Source organism: Candoia aspera, chromosome 3 (genome assembly GCF_035149785.1).
Source record: "Candoia aspera isolate rCanAsp1 chromosome 3, rCanAsp1.hap2, whole genome shotgun sequence".
In the NCBI taxonomy this organism is placed as follows: domain Eukaryota; kingdom Metazoa; phylum Chordata; class Lepidosauria; order Squamata; family Boidae; genus Candoia; species Candoia aspera.
In genome coordinates, this window is record NC_086155.1 from 159,922,326 (window position 1) to 159,937,182 (window position 14,857).

The 14,857-nt window shown below is 43.5% G+C and overlaps 2 protein-coding genes across 2 annotated transcripts in view; one reads left to right on the forward strand and one right to left on the reverse strand.

The window, feature by feature from the left end:
* LPIN2 (lipin 2) overlaps positions 1-14,857 on the forward strand; it is a 573,775-nt gene that overhangs the window by 125,790 nt on the left and 433,128 nt on the right. The gene's annotated exons all lie outside the window — the stretch shown is intronic.
* SMCHD1 (structural maintenance of chromosomes flexible hinge domain containing 1) overlaps positions 1-14,857 on the reverse strand; it is a 104,560-nt gene that overhangs the window by 29,863 nt on the left and 59,840 nt on the right. Inside the window, exons 29-31 of the mRNA XM_063299150.1 lie at positions 6,184-6,351; positions 5,778-5,903; positions 5,004-5,083 (exon numbers count right to left, since the gene is read on the reverse strand). Of these exons, the coding sequence (XP_063155220.1) occupies positions 5,004-5,083; positions 5,778-5,903; positions 6,184-6,351 (374 nt within the window). The remainder of the gene's footprint in view (positions 1-5,003; positions 5,084-5,777; positions 5,904-6,183; positions 6,352-14,857) is intronic.

The window sequence follows — 14,857 nt, forward strand, 5'->3', positions numbered from 1 at the left end:
ACAAATACACAAAGAGGTAGTTGCAAACTTGCTAGGTGAGTTTTTTAAGCAATAGCAAGCAGCAAGGGAAGGTTATATGCAAACACACACACGCAAAAGCAACCAAGTCCCCACAAGTCCAGCAAACTTGCCTAAAGAAAGAGTCCAAAAATACAAAGAACAGGCACAAGAGTAGTCAGGCAAATCCAGGGTCCAAAGCGTCAGCGAGGGTTCAGGGTCCAGGTTCAGAGTCACAATCACATGGGTTCGAGTTCAAAGGCAAGGCACACAGAGTCTGGGTTTGCAAACGACTTTTTCCAACAAGAGACTCAAGCTTATAGTTCTTAAATAAGAGCAGTCCCGGTGTGGCTCATTTAGGAGGGTGAGGCTGCTTCCCAGTGAGTAGCCTCACTGAATTCCTTTGCTCTGCTCTTTTTTCTGCTCACTGGACTCTTGCATTGGGAGGGGTGGTAATTCTGTGCCATCTTCAGAGAGCAGCAGCAGCTGTTTCTGCTGATTGCTGACCAGCCCTGACTCCTCTGCCTGCTCAGGTGGCCGTTCATCTGATGACCCCGGAGCTGACTGCTCATTATCTTTGGCCACTTCGGAAGCTGGCTGCCCTTCTTTGTCTGAAGATTCTGACTCTGAATCTAAGCCCACCATGACAGCTGTTGATGTTGTCACTCGGTGTCTGGAGGCTGTGGGGGTTTCGATGGGGAACAACAGGCTTCAGCTCAACTCTGGCAAGACTGAGGGGCTTTGAGTGTTTGGGCCGTCTAGTTCCAGGGATTTATCATCTCTTGTTCTGGATGGGGATGCCCCAAACAGACTCTGTGTGCAATCTGGGCATCCTTCTGCATTCACGACTCCTGTTCAAAGAGGGCCTTTACACAGTTTTGTGTTGGCCGCCAGTTGTGCCCTTTCCTAGACTAGGAGGCTCTGCTCTCAGTCACTCATGCCCTGGTTACTTCTGAAATGGATTACCGTAATGCGCTGTACATGGGGCTGCCCTTAAATAGCATTCGGAAGGTGCAGGTGATGCAAAATGCAGCAGCCCAGGTAGTTATGTGTGCTCCTCAAGCAGTGCATGTTACAACTTCTCCACAAGCTGCATTGGCTACCAGTGCACTTCCAGGTGTAATAACAAGGCCCCCCTCATATGTGATTTGATCATTGAGGAGCGGGAAGACCTGGCATGTATGACTGAGACCTGGCTGGGCCCTAAGGGGAGGTGCCCCTTTTGGAAATGTGCCCAGCCGGGTTTACGGTATGGCACCAGCCGAGATCCCAGGGCAGGGGAGGAAGGGTGGCAGTTGTCTCTGGTGGCCTTCAGGGGCACTGCTCCACAAGTGGCCAGTTGTGAGACCCTGTTTTTCAAGTTGGGTTCCCAAGAACAGTTGGGAGTGTTGCTACTGTACCAGCCTCCCAGCTGCATGGAAACCTCCCTGCCTGAGCTGCTTGAGGCATCTCAGGAATGGCGGAGTTCCCCAGGCTTATGGTTCTGGGGGACTTCAACCTGCCACCCCTGGTGCGGGCTTCAGAGGGGGCTCGGGAGTTCATGGCTACCATGGCAGCCATGGGCCTGTCCCAGATAATTCAGGATCCGACTTGAGATAGTGGCCTCACCCTGGACTTGGTTTTGTTGGAGCAGTGGCCATGTGATCTGAGGGGAGAATTACAGTTGTCCCCATTGTCATGGTCGGATCACGCCCTGGTGGCCCTGAGATTCTCTTATGCTACCCCCTCCGCAGGGAGACAGGACCCATTTGATTGGTCCGCCCACGGCGACTGATGGACCTGGTAGGGTTTCAGAGGGAACTGGGGGTTATACCTGGGGATCTGCTGCACGGTCCAGCAGAGGCCCTAGCTGCGGCCTGAAATAGGGAGGCGGTTGGGGCCTTGGACAGGATCACGCCTGTGCAGCCTCTCTTGTCCCATTGAACCTGGCACTTCCTGTGGTTTATGGAGGAGCTGAGGGTTCTGAAGAGGGTTAAGAGACGCCTAGAGCGCCACTGGAGGAAGACAGACCGAATTTGACCAAACACAGGTTAGAGCCGCTATTAAGGCCTACCTTGTTGTGATAAAAGCAGCGAAGCGTCAATACTTCTCCGCTCTTATTGTGTCCGCAGAATGCTACCCAACAGCCCTGTTTAAGATCACTTGATCCCTTCTGGGGAAGGAGGGCTCAGTGACCAACCTGCAGGGCTGTGCAGAGGAATTTGCTGAGCATCTGCAGGACAAAATCGCTTGGATCTGCTCCAAGTTAGACTCCAGGCATGAGACTTGGTCTGGAGACATACCAGGGGAACATGCTTACCCAATTATCTGGGAACAGTTTGATCCTGTTGGACCTGAGGAAGTGGACAGGATCCTATGGACAGTAAATGCCACATGTCATCTAGATCCATGCCCCTCCTGGCTGGTAAAAGCAGCCCGGGAGGTGACATGTGGTTGGGTCCAGGCGATGGTTAATACATCTTTGGGAGAGAGGGTGTTCCCGGCTGCCTTTAAAGAGATGTTGGTGCACCCCCTCCTCAAGAAGCCATCACTGGACCCTACTGTTCTGGACAATTTTTGTCCAGTCTCCCACCTCCCCTTTTTGGGGAAAGTGGTGGCTTTGCAGCTCCAAAGTGTCCTGGAGGAAATGGATTATCTAGACCCCTTTCAGTCAGGTTTCAGGTCTGGTTATGGGAAAGAAACGGCATTGGTCGCGCTTATGGATGATCTATGAAGGGAGTGGGATGGTGGCAGTGCATCCATCCTCACTCTTCTTAATCTCTCAGTGGCTTTCAATACCATCAACCATGGTATCCTTTTGGGGCAGCTCAGGGAGTTGGGGGTGGGTGGCGTGGTCTTGTGCTGGTTCATCTCCTTCCTCCAGGGCCAGTCCCAATTGGTGGTAACAGGGAGCGAGAGATCCAACCCTCGGCTCCTTCTTTGTGGGGTACCACAGGGTTCGGTACTCTCTTTGCTCCTTTTCAACCTCTACATGAAACCGCTGGGTGAGATCATCCGTCACCACGAGGTGAGGTATCATCAATATGCTGATGATACTCAATTGTACATCTCCATCCTGGGTGAGGTAAGTGATGCTGTGACTGCCCTCTTGTGGTGTCTGGGGGTTGTAGGGGTCTGGATGGGGAACAACAGGCTTCAACTGAACCCTGCTAAGACAGAGGGGCTGTGGGTTAATGGCTCTTCTGTATCTGGGACATTATAATCTCTGGTTCTGGATGGGGTTACACTGCCCCAGACAGACCTGGTGCGTAATCTCGGGGTCCTTCTGGACTCATGGCTCCTGCTTGAAGAGCAGGTGGCAACCGTGGCCAGGAGAGCCTTTGCACAGCTATGTGCTGTGCACCAGTTACACTCCTTCCTGGATCGGGAGGCCCTTCAAACAGTCACTCATGCCCGTGTTATCTCTCATATAGACTATTGCAATGCGCTCTACATGGGGCTACCCTTGAAAAGTATCCAGAAACTTCAGCTGGTCCAGAATGCAGCCGTGCAGGCTGTTTTTGGTGCCCCTAGAAGGGCACATGTAACACTGTTGCTGCATGAGCTGCACTGGGTACCAGTTTGCTTCCAGGTCCAATTCAAAGTGTTGGTTATCACCTTATAAGCCCTACATGGCATGGGGCCAGATTACCCGAGGGACCGCCTCTTCCCCATTACATCAGCCCATCCCAGCCGATCGTGCAGAGAGGGCATGCTGTGGACCCTGTCTGTAAGACAACTCTGTCTGGTGGGGTCCAGGAAGCGGGCCTTCTCTGCAGTAGCTCCCGCCCTGTGGAACATGCTGCCCCTGGAGGTGAGACTGGCCCCATTGTTCCTGGCCTTCCACAGGAATCTGAAGACCTGGTTCTGCCGCCTTGCTTGGGGCGGAGAGGGGAATAGATCTACATGGGGATGGCTGCTATAGACCACTCCTTCCACACTTGGACTGTTTTAGATTCTCCTGCCACTTGGACTTTTTCCACTTATTTATATTTATTTATTTGAGTAATTTTATATTTGTATATTTTATTTATTGTATTGTTGTTTTAATTAATTATTGTAAACCGCCCAGAGTTCCCCGGTGGGAGGAGATGGGTGGGGACAAATTAAATGAATGAATGAATGAATGAATGAATGAACAAATTCAAGGTGCTGGTAATGACCTATAAGGTCCTACATGGTATGGGCCTGGGATATTTGAGGGACCACATCTCCACAGTTACATTTAACTTATCCCATTAGTCTGGAGGAGAGGCATGTTGCGAGTCCTGTCTATTAAAGAAAGTCATCTGACAGGATCAGGAAGAGAGCCTTTTATGCCTTGGCACCCATCCTTTGAAACATCATTCCCCCAGAACTTAGATTGGCTGGTAGCCTTCTGGTCTTTAGGAAGGCCCTGAAGACATGGCTGTACCCCCATGCTTGAGAGTCTGGTGGTAGTGATGAGCCTCTTCAATGGTTATACTGAATTGGATGTACTGATTGTATTTACCCACTGACTGTTATTATCTTTTGTGTTTAATTGAGTTTGTAATAATGGTTTTAGTGCAGTTGTATGTCTGTTTTTACTCATATTTTTTATTGTTCTTGCTATGCTTTTACTTGTTGTGAGCCGCCCAGAGTCACATATGTGAGATGGGTGTCTATACAAATAATGTAATATAATATAATACAACACAACACAGCATAACTAAATAAATGTACAAAAGTCACCTTTATGGTTTTCAAATACCCAACAAGTCCATCCTGTTCATCTGAGCTTCACATCTGACATTTTACACATTTGATTTTTAAAGAAAATGTGTACTGTTTATAGCCATGTGATTTTTTTCTTCGTATCTTGTCTTATGAGTGTCATTGTTTGTACTGTTCCTTCTTATACCTCAGTATATCCCATTTATGGCATACACAGAATTAGGGAGAACAGTTTCTAAAATAAATACATAGATTCCTAAGCATTCATAACAGGACAGTTAAATATATATTTTAAGCATATTCTGATTAATTGAAGAATTTTAACCACTTACCTAGGAGCATGAATAGTAAGAACTCCAAAGCTTGCTCTACCACTTTCATCTGTTTTAGACTGCAGATCTGAAGGAACAATCTGGAAAAACAAAGATTGTTTTCTCCTTATGACAAAATACTGATAAATGACAAAATACTGATAATGCTGACTGAGTGCTGGCTTCCCAGTAAAATGCAATACATTTAATTCTGGAGAAAGAAGCAAGATATTTGTTTGTTTGCTTCTTTGTTTGTCATATTTCTTTACCGCCCATCTCGTATTATAACGACTATTGTAATGATATCATGGGAAGTAAATGTTAGAAGACTAAAAGGGCAATCAGCCCCTGGGGTTGCAGTTTTCCCTGTTTCTGCAGAACCAGAGTAGTGGTTGGTTCCAGCAAAAGTCTGTCATTGGAAGAGAGTGGAAGGACAACCAGCGATAGTATGCAAACTGGACCTGTCAATTTCCTGCCTCTTCTTTAGACTAAAGAACCTGCTGACTATAGATTGTTAATTTGCAACAAGACCATCTGGCACATTTATTAATAAAGACAGTAATCCAAGTACAAATTAACAATCTTCAACTGGTTATTTATTCTGAATATTTTGTAAATATTTTGTATAATCATCTATGGTAGGATCCCCAAATATTTAAAGCAAGTGAGATGTATTTTTAAAACACCTGAGTTTAAAGTTGCACAGCATTTAAGGAGTGACTCTGCCTCCCAAATGGAATGTAAATTTACTAAATGAATAAGCAAGTTGTAATGGGAAGACCAAGTTTCACCTACCTTTATATTACTAGGTTTTAAAAGTGTGATTTTGACATTAGGTTCAGCAGACAGATTATTCCACTGGTCACAGAGCTGGACTATAAGGGGCTCTGGTAATTTTTTGCCATTAATTACAGATATAGGCTAGAAAGAGACAATAATTACTATTTGGAACTATATAGAATATATAGCATGCATATACTATTTCATCAACAACTTATGAATATAATAATGAAAATAACTGCTTGTTATTTTCATAGAAATTACATTTTTTGTTTCAGTGTTCGCTTTCATACCAGAGAATATGTCAAACTTTCAAATATAATTAACAAAATCCCTCACCTCTCCAATTTTACAGATTTGAAAAACCAATTGTTAAGATAGCATTGTTTGGTTCGTATTGTATTATATGACACTGACTTACCTTCTCTGATTCTATCCAATCCAGAAGAACCAATTTAGCTGGAGGGCCAGCAATCAAATTTAACCTCAAGTAATGAGAGAAATCACGCCAACCAAGGCACAGAACTTTTGTTTCTGGTGGGCCCGGTTCAAACTTAATTCCTTTGACAGAAATAGTTTGTGTATTTTGCTATAAAGAAATACATAGTAATAGAGATAAAGAAAACCTGATAGGATTTTATGGGAGAAAAGTTAGTTGGTTATAAAAGTGTAAGAAGAATATACATAATTGCATTTCATGCAAAATGACTGAAAATCTAATGCTAAATTCGGCCCAGGTAATTTATGTGTATCGAAAAAAGTTATAATCAGTTTCACAGAAATTTGGATGAAATTCTACTGACAAATATAATCATATCATTCTACATACAGCAGAGCTTAAAAGTTTGTGAATCCTTTTAAATGTTCAATATCTCGGCATAAATATGACCTAAAACATGATCTGTTTTCCACACATCCTAAATAAAGAGAACCCAATTAAAGAAACAAGTCAAAAATATTATACTTGTTCATTTATTTATTGAGGAAAATAATCCATAGGTACATATTTGTGTGTGGCATTATATTATACATTATATATTGCGTGTTAGGTCATGTATATGCAGAAATATTGAATCAAACAGGTTCACAAACTTTTAGGCACCAACGTATGATTTGAAAAAATATTTCTAACTTTTTCTCTTAAAGTAACTTATTTTATTCTTGCAAACAAGAATAAAAAATGGTTCTTCTCTTAATTAGAAAGTTTAATTAGGCTTTCCCACAGTATCTTTCTTTATCATTAAATATGAATGAACGCTTATTATAGCCAAAGGTCAGAGATAGGTTTAACTGAAAACAACTAAAAAACATAATTAAATAAAAAAGAATAATACAGGTAATTTTAATAATTGATATAAAAAGTTTGATATTGATATAAAAAGTACAACTGTGGGAGACCTTTCACCAATTGATGCCTAATTTTCACTGCACAGTCTTGTGCTACAATCTGAATTATAAATGATTTGTGTGAAAGGTGAAAGGTCCCCTGTGCAAGCATCGAGTCATGTCTGACTCTTTGGGGGGACGCTGCTTTTGCGACGTTTTCTTGGCAGACTATAGCGGGGTGGTTTGCCATTGCCTTCCCCAGTCGTTACCTTCCCCAGCAAGCTGGGTACTCATTTTACCGACCTTGGAAGGATGGAAGGCTGAGTCGATCTGAGCCGGCTACCCGAGAATCCAGCTTCCGCTGGGATCAAACTCGGGTCATGGGGAGAGTTTTGGTTGCAATACTGCCGCCTACCACTCTGCACCACATGAGGCTCTTAAATGATTTACCATCTGAAAAAAGGATGAATATATAGGTATTTTCAGATCACCAAGAGTATTGATGTAAAAGAGGAAGGATATATACATTACAAATGTCTCTATAGATGGTGCAATAAAATAACATGTGTTGGACCAGTTCCACGTGGACAAGCATATTTCTCAAATGGGATTTTAGAGAATCTTCTCTACAGTAATGCTGAAGGCAAAATATTATGCCTTGCTCAAAAGAAAGCTTTCCTTAGTTTGAGGAATGTCAGTGAAGAGGGATAATTGGCCATTACCCAAAAACCAAAATAGGTCTGGGAAGAGGGAACTAAACAAAAAAAATCTAGGGCTTCCTGTGGGGAATGGCAGACTGAACGGTACTGTTTTTTAAAGCAGTGCTGACGGTGCAGCATTTCTGGCCGCGGGCTGGATCCCTGCAGCCTGAAGAATTCTCCGGGTAAGGAGAATCCAGGAAATCATCCGTTTTGTCCTCTGGACAGCATTTTCTTGAGGGGGTGCGTGTGTCAGGGAACAGAGTACCTGCGATCAATCCGTGATTGAGAATGCTAGGAGGCATGGATGTCATCAAATCTGGGGCTGCACCAAAGCCATAAAATGGACACTAAAACTTGCCACCCCATTTCTAAAACACCAAGGGTTTTTTGTTTGTTTGTTTGTTACTGTAGAGAGGTCCTTTGCAATAAAGAAATGCGAAGCTCTCAGTGATTTTCATTAGTTTTGGAATTTATTAATCTGGAAAGTTGGCTTTTTTAATATTTAAATTCTAATATTGGGATTTAAAGATTTTTGCTGTTTTGTTGCCATTTTCTTAATGTTTTGAGGATTATAAAAGATTTAACTACTTTGTTGAATCTGCGGAGTTGAATTCTAAGCTATCTGCCTCTGCTTCCTCTGAGAACGGCTCTTCTTTTTTCTCTTAACACACTGTGGAGAGACACGGAAGGAATGAAAGCGATCTTTAAAAAACTCTATCTTGACATCACCCAAGCCCTGGATCTTCTCCTAGAACTTGTGGAGTCTAAAGCCTACCAACAACTTGAAAAAGAAGACAAGAGTGAAAACTACTTTGAGCATAGTGCTCCTTCCTTAAAGAAGAAAATGAGGATTAACATTTCTAAGTCAAAAAGGGAAGGGAGAAAAATTGGACTGTGGAGAGTTAACTTTGATTCTGAAGAAAGAAGAGTTTTGGGCACAAAGGGAGAGATACGATTGGCTGAGATCCTAGAAAATCGAGACCAAGGATCAAGGCTGGCTGCTGAATTTGAGACTTGTAAGGGGAAAGCTCTGTAATACTGAGATATATAAATGCCTTAGCCTATGTTGAAGTCAGATAATTGTTTAAATGTGTTTATCAGGATGGTCTCTTAAAGGTTTAGACCTTGTTTTTGTTTTGGTGATAAAGATTTTACCTTGGGTAAAAGGACATTAACCAAATGTAGATAATTTATTTTTGATATTTTAGTAGGCAGAGAAGAGTAAAATTTTAGTGAAGTAGGATAATATTTGAGTATTTGATTATTAGGTGAATGTTAGAAAAGGTTTAGTTTTTTTAAGCGGAACAGATTGTTTTTAAGGAGAGTCATATAGAGATGGAAACACTTTATAGAAATAATGTTTATCTTAGTTTAGATTAGAGTAAGAGATTGATAATGAGTTATAAATATATCTGTTGGAATTATCAGGTGTCAACTCAGCATTTTCTCATAAGCATAAGGGGGTCTTTCTAGAAAACGGATCTCTGTGGAGTCCTTGGTGCTCTCTGAGCCTTGTTTTCTTGCAGACATTTCATTGCCAGACTAGGCAACATCTTCACACATGTCACATGGGTCACCTGAGTTCCACTTCCTTCTTCTTCTTGGGTTTGGTTCCACTTCCTCCTTCTTCTTGGGTTTGGGGATTAACAAACTCCATTACCTCTTGGGCACACCTGCAAGCAGGAGGTGCTGCAGAATGCAGCTCTCGTCCTTTTATCTCGCTTGCACGCAGACATTTCTATTTCCATAGAAATGTGTCTACAAAGAACCAGTGATGAATAAGTGCTTTCTACTATGAAGCTACTTGTATCCAGATCAACTGAATAAATGTAAGCTACCCTTTTTTTCTCTTCATCTAACTACTGCGTGAAGACTGAATTTATTTCTGAACGTAATTTATTTCTGAACTTAATGGGCAAGTTTCTTTTTGGTTCATGATTCTATTGTGCAAGATTGTTAGCTTCTTGGAGGTCTTTTATTAACCTTTAAAAACTCCATCGAGGGATATGTGCCCAGGACAAAACCAGTGCAGCCCAGCAGAGTCCAGTATACTGACCAAGAACTGATTTTTGAAAGGGCTTTTTTGGCCTCACAGCCAAAAAGAAAGCTGCTTGCACATTTAAACGACCAAGTTCAGAAATTTTCTCTCTCTCTCTGAACAATGGAGAGAGAGGAGGGAGTTCCCACCATATCAAAATTGATTGAGGATAATTACTCAGCATGGCTATTCAGATTGAGGATGCAGCTAGATTTTGAAGATTGTTTGGATATTCTGGATTTACCTGAACCTAAACCAGAGGATGGGGAGGAAGCCAAAAGACAGCGGAAGAAAAAGGATTAAGGGAGCTAAAATTCTTATTGCTAGATCTCTTCCAGATCAAAGATTAGCAGATATTAAAAGTATTTCTACTGCGAAGGAAATGATTGAGAATTTATGCACCCTATACTCAGAAGCTGATGTTCAGAAAGTGATCTCTTTGTTACAAGAACTGCATGCATGCAATTTGGAAGACAGTGGAAATGTAAATGACCACCTGACCAGGCTACAGGCAATCTTTGATCATCTGAGCATAGTCCAGAATCTCACGAACAAAAAACTTAAGATGTCTTTTGGGCTGAGTACATTACCAAACAGATTTTTCCCATTTGTTGCTGGCCTGAATTTAGAAGGGAAAAATCTTTCTCAGCTTCTAGGCGAGATCAGATCGGAATGTCGAAGGCAAAAGAATCTGCAAAACAATAGAGAACCTGGCAGAGACATTGGTTACCTAGCAACAAAGGGGAAACATGACCCAGCAATTAGTGACACATCAGAAAAACAAAGGGACAGATAGAAGGGCCATTATCTGTAATTCATGTAAAAAGCCATGACATATTGCAAGGTTCTACAGAAATAAGGACAAGAAAGATTTTTCCAAGGATAAATCCAAGGAAAAAAATGTTAAAGGTGAAAAGGCTTTACACACTGTTTATAAAGCTGATACCAATAAATGTCCTAGATGATGGGTAATCAATTCGGGGGCCAGCAGGCATCTATGTGGGAATAAACATAACTTTTGTGAGCTAAATGAAACCACAGAAGGAAGCATAACATTGGCAGATGGCAATTCAATTTTGATTCAAGGAAAAGGAAGGGTGCCATTGCGATGCATCAGTGGAAGTGAGCACAAAGACCTTATAGCAGCAGATGTTTTCTAAGTGTCTCAGCATTGAATAACAAAGGTTTTGATGTGATTTTTAATGCTAATGGAGAATGTAAAGTCACCAGTGGAGAAAAGATATATGTTACAGGTTTTCAAAAGGATGGCATCTACCAGGTACACTGCGAGCAATGGCCACCAGATGTCAGCCTCGCCTATCAGCAGCAAAAGGAGGACAACAGAGCCACCACTTGGCACAGACATTTTGCGCACCGTGATTTTAATGCAATTTTTAGAATGAAAACCAAAGGCATGGTAAGAGATCTTGAAATAAGCAACCATGATAAATGCCAATCGAAATGTGTGATATGTATCAAAGGAATGGCAACAAGGCCAGCCATACCCAAACAAAGGGAAAGGCGGGCAACCAAGCCACTCAAACTTATCCACACTGATTTGAGTGGACCTCTTCAAGCCTCAGTGGGTGGAAATAAATGTTTTATGCGTTATAGACAATTTTTCCAGATACTGTGGGACCTACCTAATTGTTCTGACAACTAAACCAGACAAGGAAGAGGTGACAACAGATTTATTATCACAATTAATAAACAACTGCAATGGTTAATGAGGGTGAACTGGATTCAAATCAATAAAACTGGAGACAAGGAATTAGACCCAGCTGACAGACTGGGTCAAGCAGTGACAGAAAGATCAAGCAGCTGAACAGGAACTGGCTTGCACAACAGCGAGGCACAGCGGGACTGATTGGATGAAATCATCGCAGCAGGACAGGAGTAATTTAGACTGAAGGACTGACTCACTCAGCAGCAAGACAAGGAGCAGAGGCAACTAAATCCGTGACAGTCAGCAACTCTGAAGGCAGCAGCAATGCAGCAGCTTAGCAAGAGAAGAAGTAACTCTGTTCAGCTGAGGAGAATAATCCAAGGACCAGTGATAGCAAGCAGCACAGCAAAGGCAAGAGACAGGAGGCGTGGCAGCTGAGGACTTGAGAACAAGCGGTGGCCAGCGGCAAAATCAGGAAGCAGAGGCAACTAAATCCGTGACGCGGCTGGGAGGAGAGAACAAGCGGTGGCCAGCGGCAAAATCAGGAAGCAGGAAGCGCGGCAGAGAGAGACTTCAGAGACAGCGGCAGCTCGGCAAGGTTGGAAGCAGGAGACACTGTGGAGAGAGGCTTCAGGAAAAGCAGAGGCTTGGCGGCAAGTTCAGGAGCAGGAGGCATGGCTGAGAGAGACTCCAGGGACAGCAGCGGCTCAACGGCAAGGTCAGGAGCAGGAGAAGCGGCAGAGGCAAGTTCCTGAAGAAAAGAGTCGGCAGACACAGTAGGAGGTCGTCTGAGGCGATGAGGTCGGGAGACGCGGCTGGGAGGAGAGAACAGTTGTCACCGACAACCGATTCTCAGTGAGGGCGCCTTTTAAGCATTTGACTTTCCCACCATTTGCGACGAGGAGCCAATCGCCTTTCAAGCTCTTGAGCTCTCTTCACTGCCCCCCACGCCCCCCACTGTCGAGTGCTGATTGGCTGCTGAGTCTCTTCATCAGAGACTCCACCAATCAGCAGCTCTGAAGGCTCTTTGGTCTTCGCCCCTTCACTGACTATCATCTGGATCTCTTCCTCCACACTGTCTTCGGAGTCCTCAGACTCCATCTTTACACTAACGAAGGAGAAATCCCAAACAGTGGACGTGCTGAAAGCGTATGTAGCCAACAAGTTCAACAGAACCCCTCAAGCCCTCCAAAGCGACCCTGGAGGTGAGTTTATTTCACAAACCATGCAAACATACTTAACACAACTAGGTATAGAGCACTGACTAACCACTCCATACACACCTGAACAAAATGGAGTTGCAGAAAAGAAAAATCGCTCACTAATGGACATGGTAAGATGTTTGCTTTTAGAAGCAGGTCTGCCTGACAAATACTGGGCAGATGCGATTTTAACAGCTACATACTTACAGAATAGACTGCCAACCAAAGCCAACAACATAACACCTTTTGAGCTATGGCATGAACGCAAACCAAGCGTAAAGCATCTGAGAGTATTTGGATACAAGGCTTATGCACACATACCAAAGGAGAAGAAATCCAAACTAGACCCCAAAGCTGAAGAAGGCATCACGATTGGGTATGCTCCAGGAAGCAAGGGATACAGATTCCTGAACCCGAAGACAGGAAAAGTAAGCACATGCAGAGTGGTATACTTCAATGAACGAGAGAGAGGCTACCATAGCTATGCTCATGATGACTGTGCAGAAACCAACAGCAGCAGCTACCAGCTTGAGATGATTAGCCCAACATTCAAAGACACAACCACCACCTGACCCAGAGGGAGATAGAAGCCCAGGCAGAAACTCCACCAGAGTCAGATGATGAGGTCGAAGATGCAGAAGGGGTTGAACCACCAAGTGCCACTCCTGAACTTGCTCCAAGACGCTCATCACAACCCAGCAAAGTAGTTCCAGCTGAGAGACTCACCTACCTCGCAAGGTCATTGTTACCAAAAGAACCTGCATTGTGGAACGAAGTGCAGCAAATGTCACCAGATGAAGCAAGCAAGTGGAAGAAAGCAGCACGAGAAGAACTAGAGGCTCTACACAAGAACAAAACATGGACTTTGACAAAACTACCAACAGGCAAGAAAGCCATACGATGCAAATGGGTTTTCAAAGCCAAACAAGATGAAAATGGAGAAGTACAAAGATACAAAGCTAGACTAGTCGCAAAAGGCTATTCGCAAAAGTATGGACTTGATTACGATGAATGTTTTGCTTCTGTTTACATACCGTAATCAGAATGCTCCTGAGTCTAGCAGCTTCCAGGAACATGAGTGTTGAACACCTAGATGTAAAGACTGCATTTCTACATGCAGAGATAGAGGAAGAACTGTACGTGCTACAACCTCTAGGCTTCACCAATCCCAAGACACAGCAACTTGTTTGCAAACTTCAGAAGGGGATTTATGGCCTGAAGCAAGCAGCAAGAGCATGGAATAAGAAGTTGAACCAAGTACTTCTTAATCAAGGTTTTGTTCAAGGCAAAGCTGATCCCTGTCTCTACACAAGACACAGAAATGGCAGAGAGGTGTATGCTTTTTGTCATGTGGATGATTTGATGATTTGCCATAATAACAAAAAGGACTTTGATGAAATCGTGTCCAACCTGAACAAAGAAGTAGAAGTCAAGCATCTGGGCAATGCCAGCTACTACTTGGGGATACAGATTGAAAAAGAAGAAGACTGTCCTAACAGCCAGGAACCACGCTGAGACAAGGAATAGGTCTCTAGTGTTTATTACTGCTACATAAAACAGAATCCTAACAAACTGAAGAAGTGTGGGAAGAACCCAGACAGATAAACCCCAAAGGTTAAGGCGGGTCTGATCTGTGTCTCTTTGAATGGCTGCTTAACTCCTCAGTACTACACATGCGTTTCCCCCCCTGGATAGAGGCCTCCTCCTGCTCACCATCAGTAGTCATGACAAAGATGGAAGCTTTCTTCTAAGCCAGAAGCAAAAGATCCTAGAGCTGTTAGAGCTTAGGACTGCAAAATGCCAATCCTATGCCGACATCAATGGAAACAGGTCTCTACAAGCAACAGGAACCTAGTGAACTTTTATTTGAGAACAATGGCTATAAAAGTGCCATAGGTAAGCTACTGTATCTAGCCACTACCACTAGGCCAGACATAGCAGCTGCAATAAATGTTCTATGCAGAAAAAAGAGCACACCCAGAGAGACTGGACTGGTGTTAAGCGGGTGGCAAGGTACCTAAAGGGCACTATACACCTAAAACTAAAGCTACCAGCCACTGACAACCCTAAACTAGTGGGGTATACAGATGCAGATTGGGCGGAAGATATTACTGACCGTAAATCCACTAGCGGGCATGTATTTTTCTATGGGGTTGGAGCAG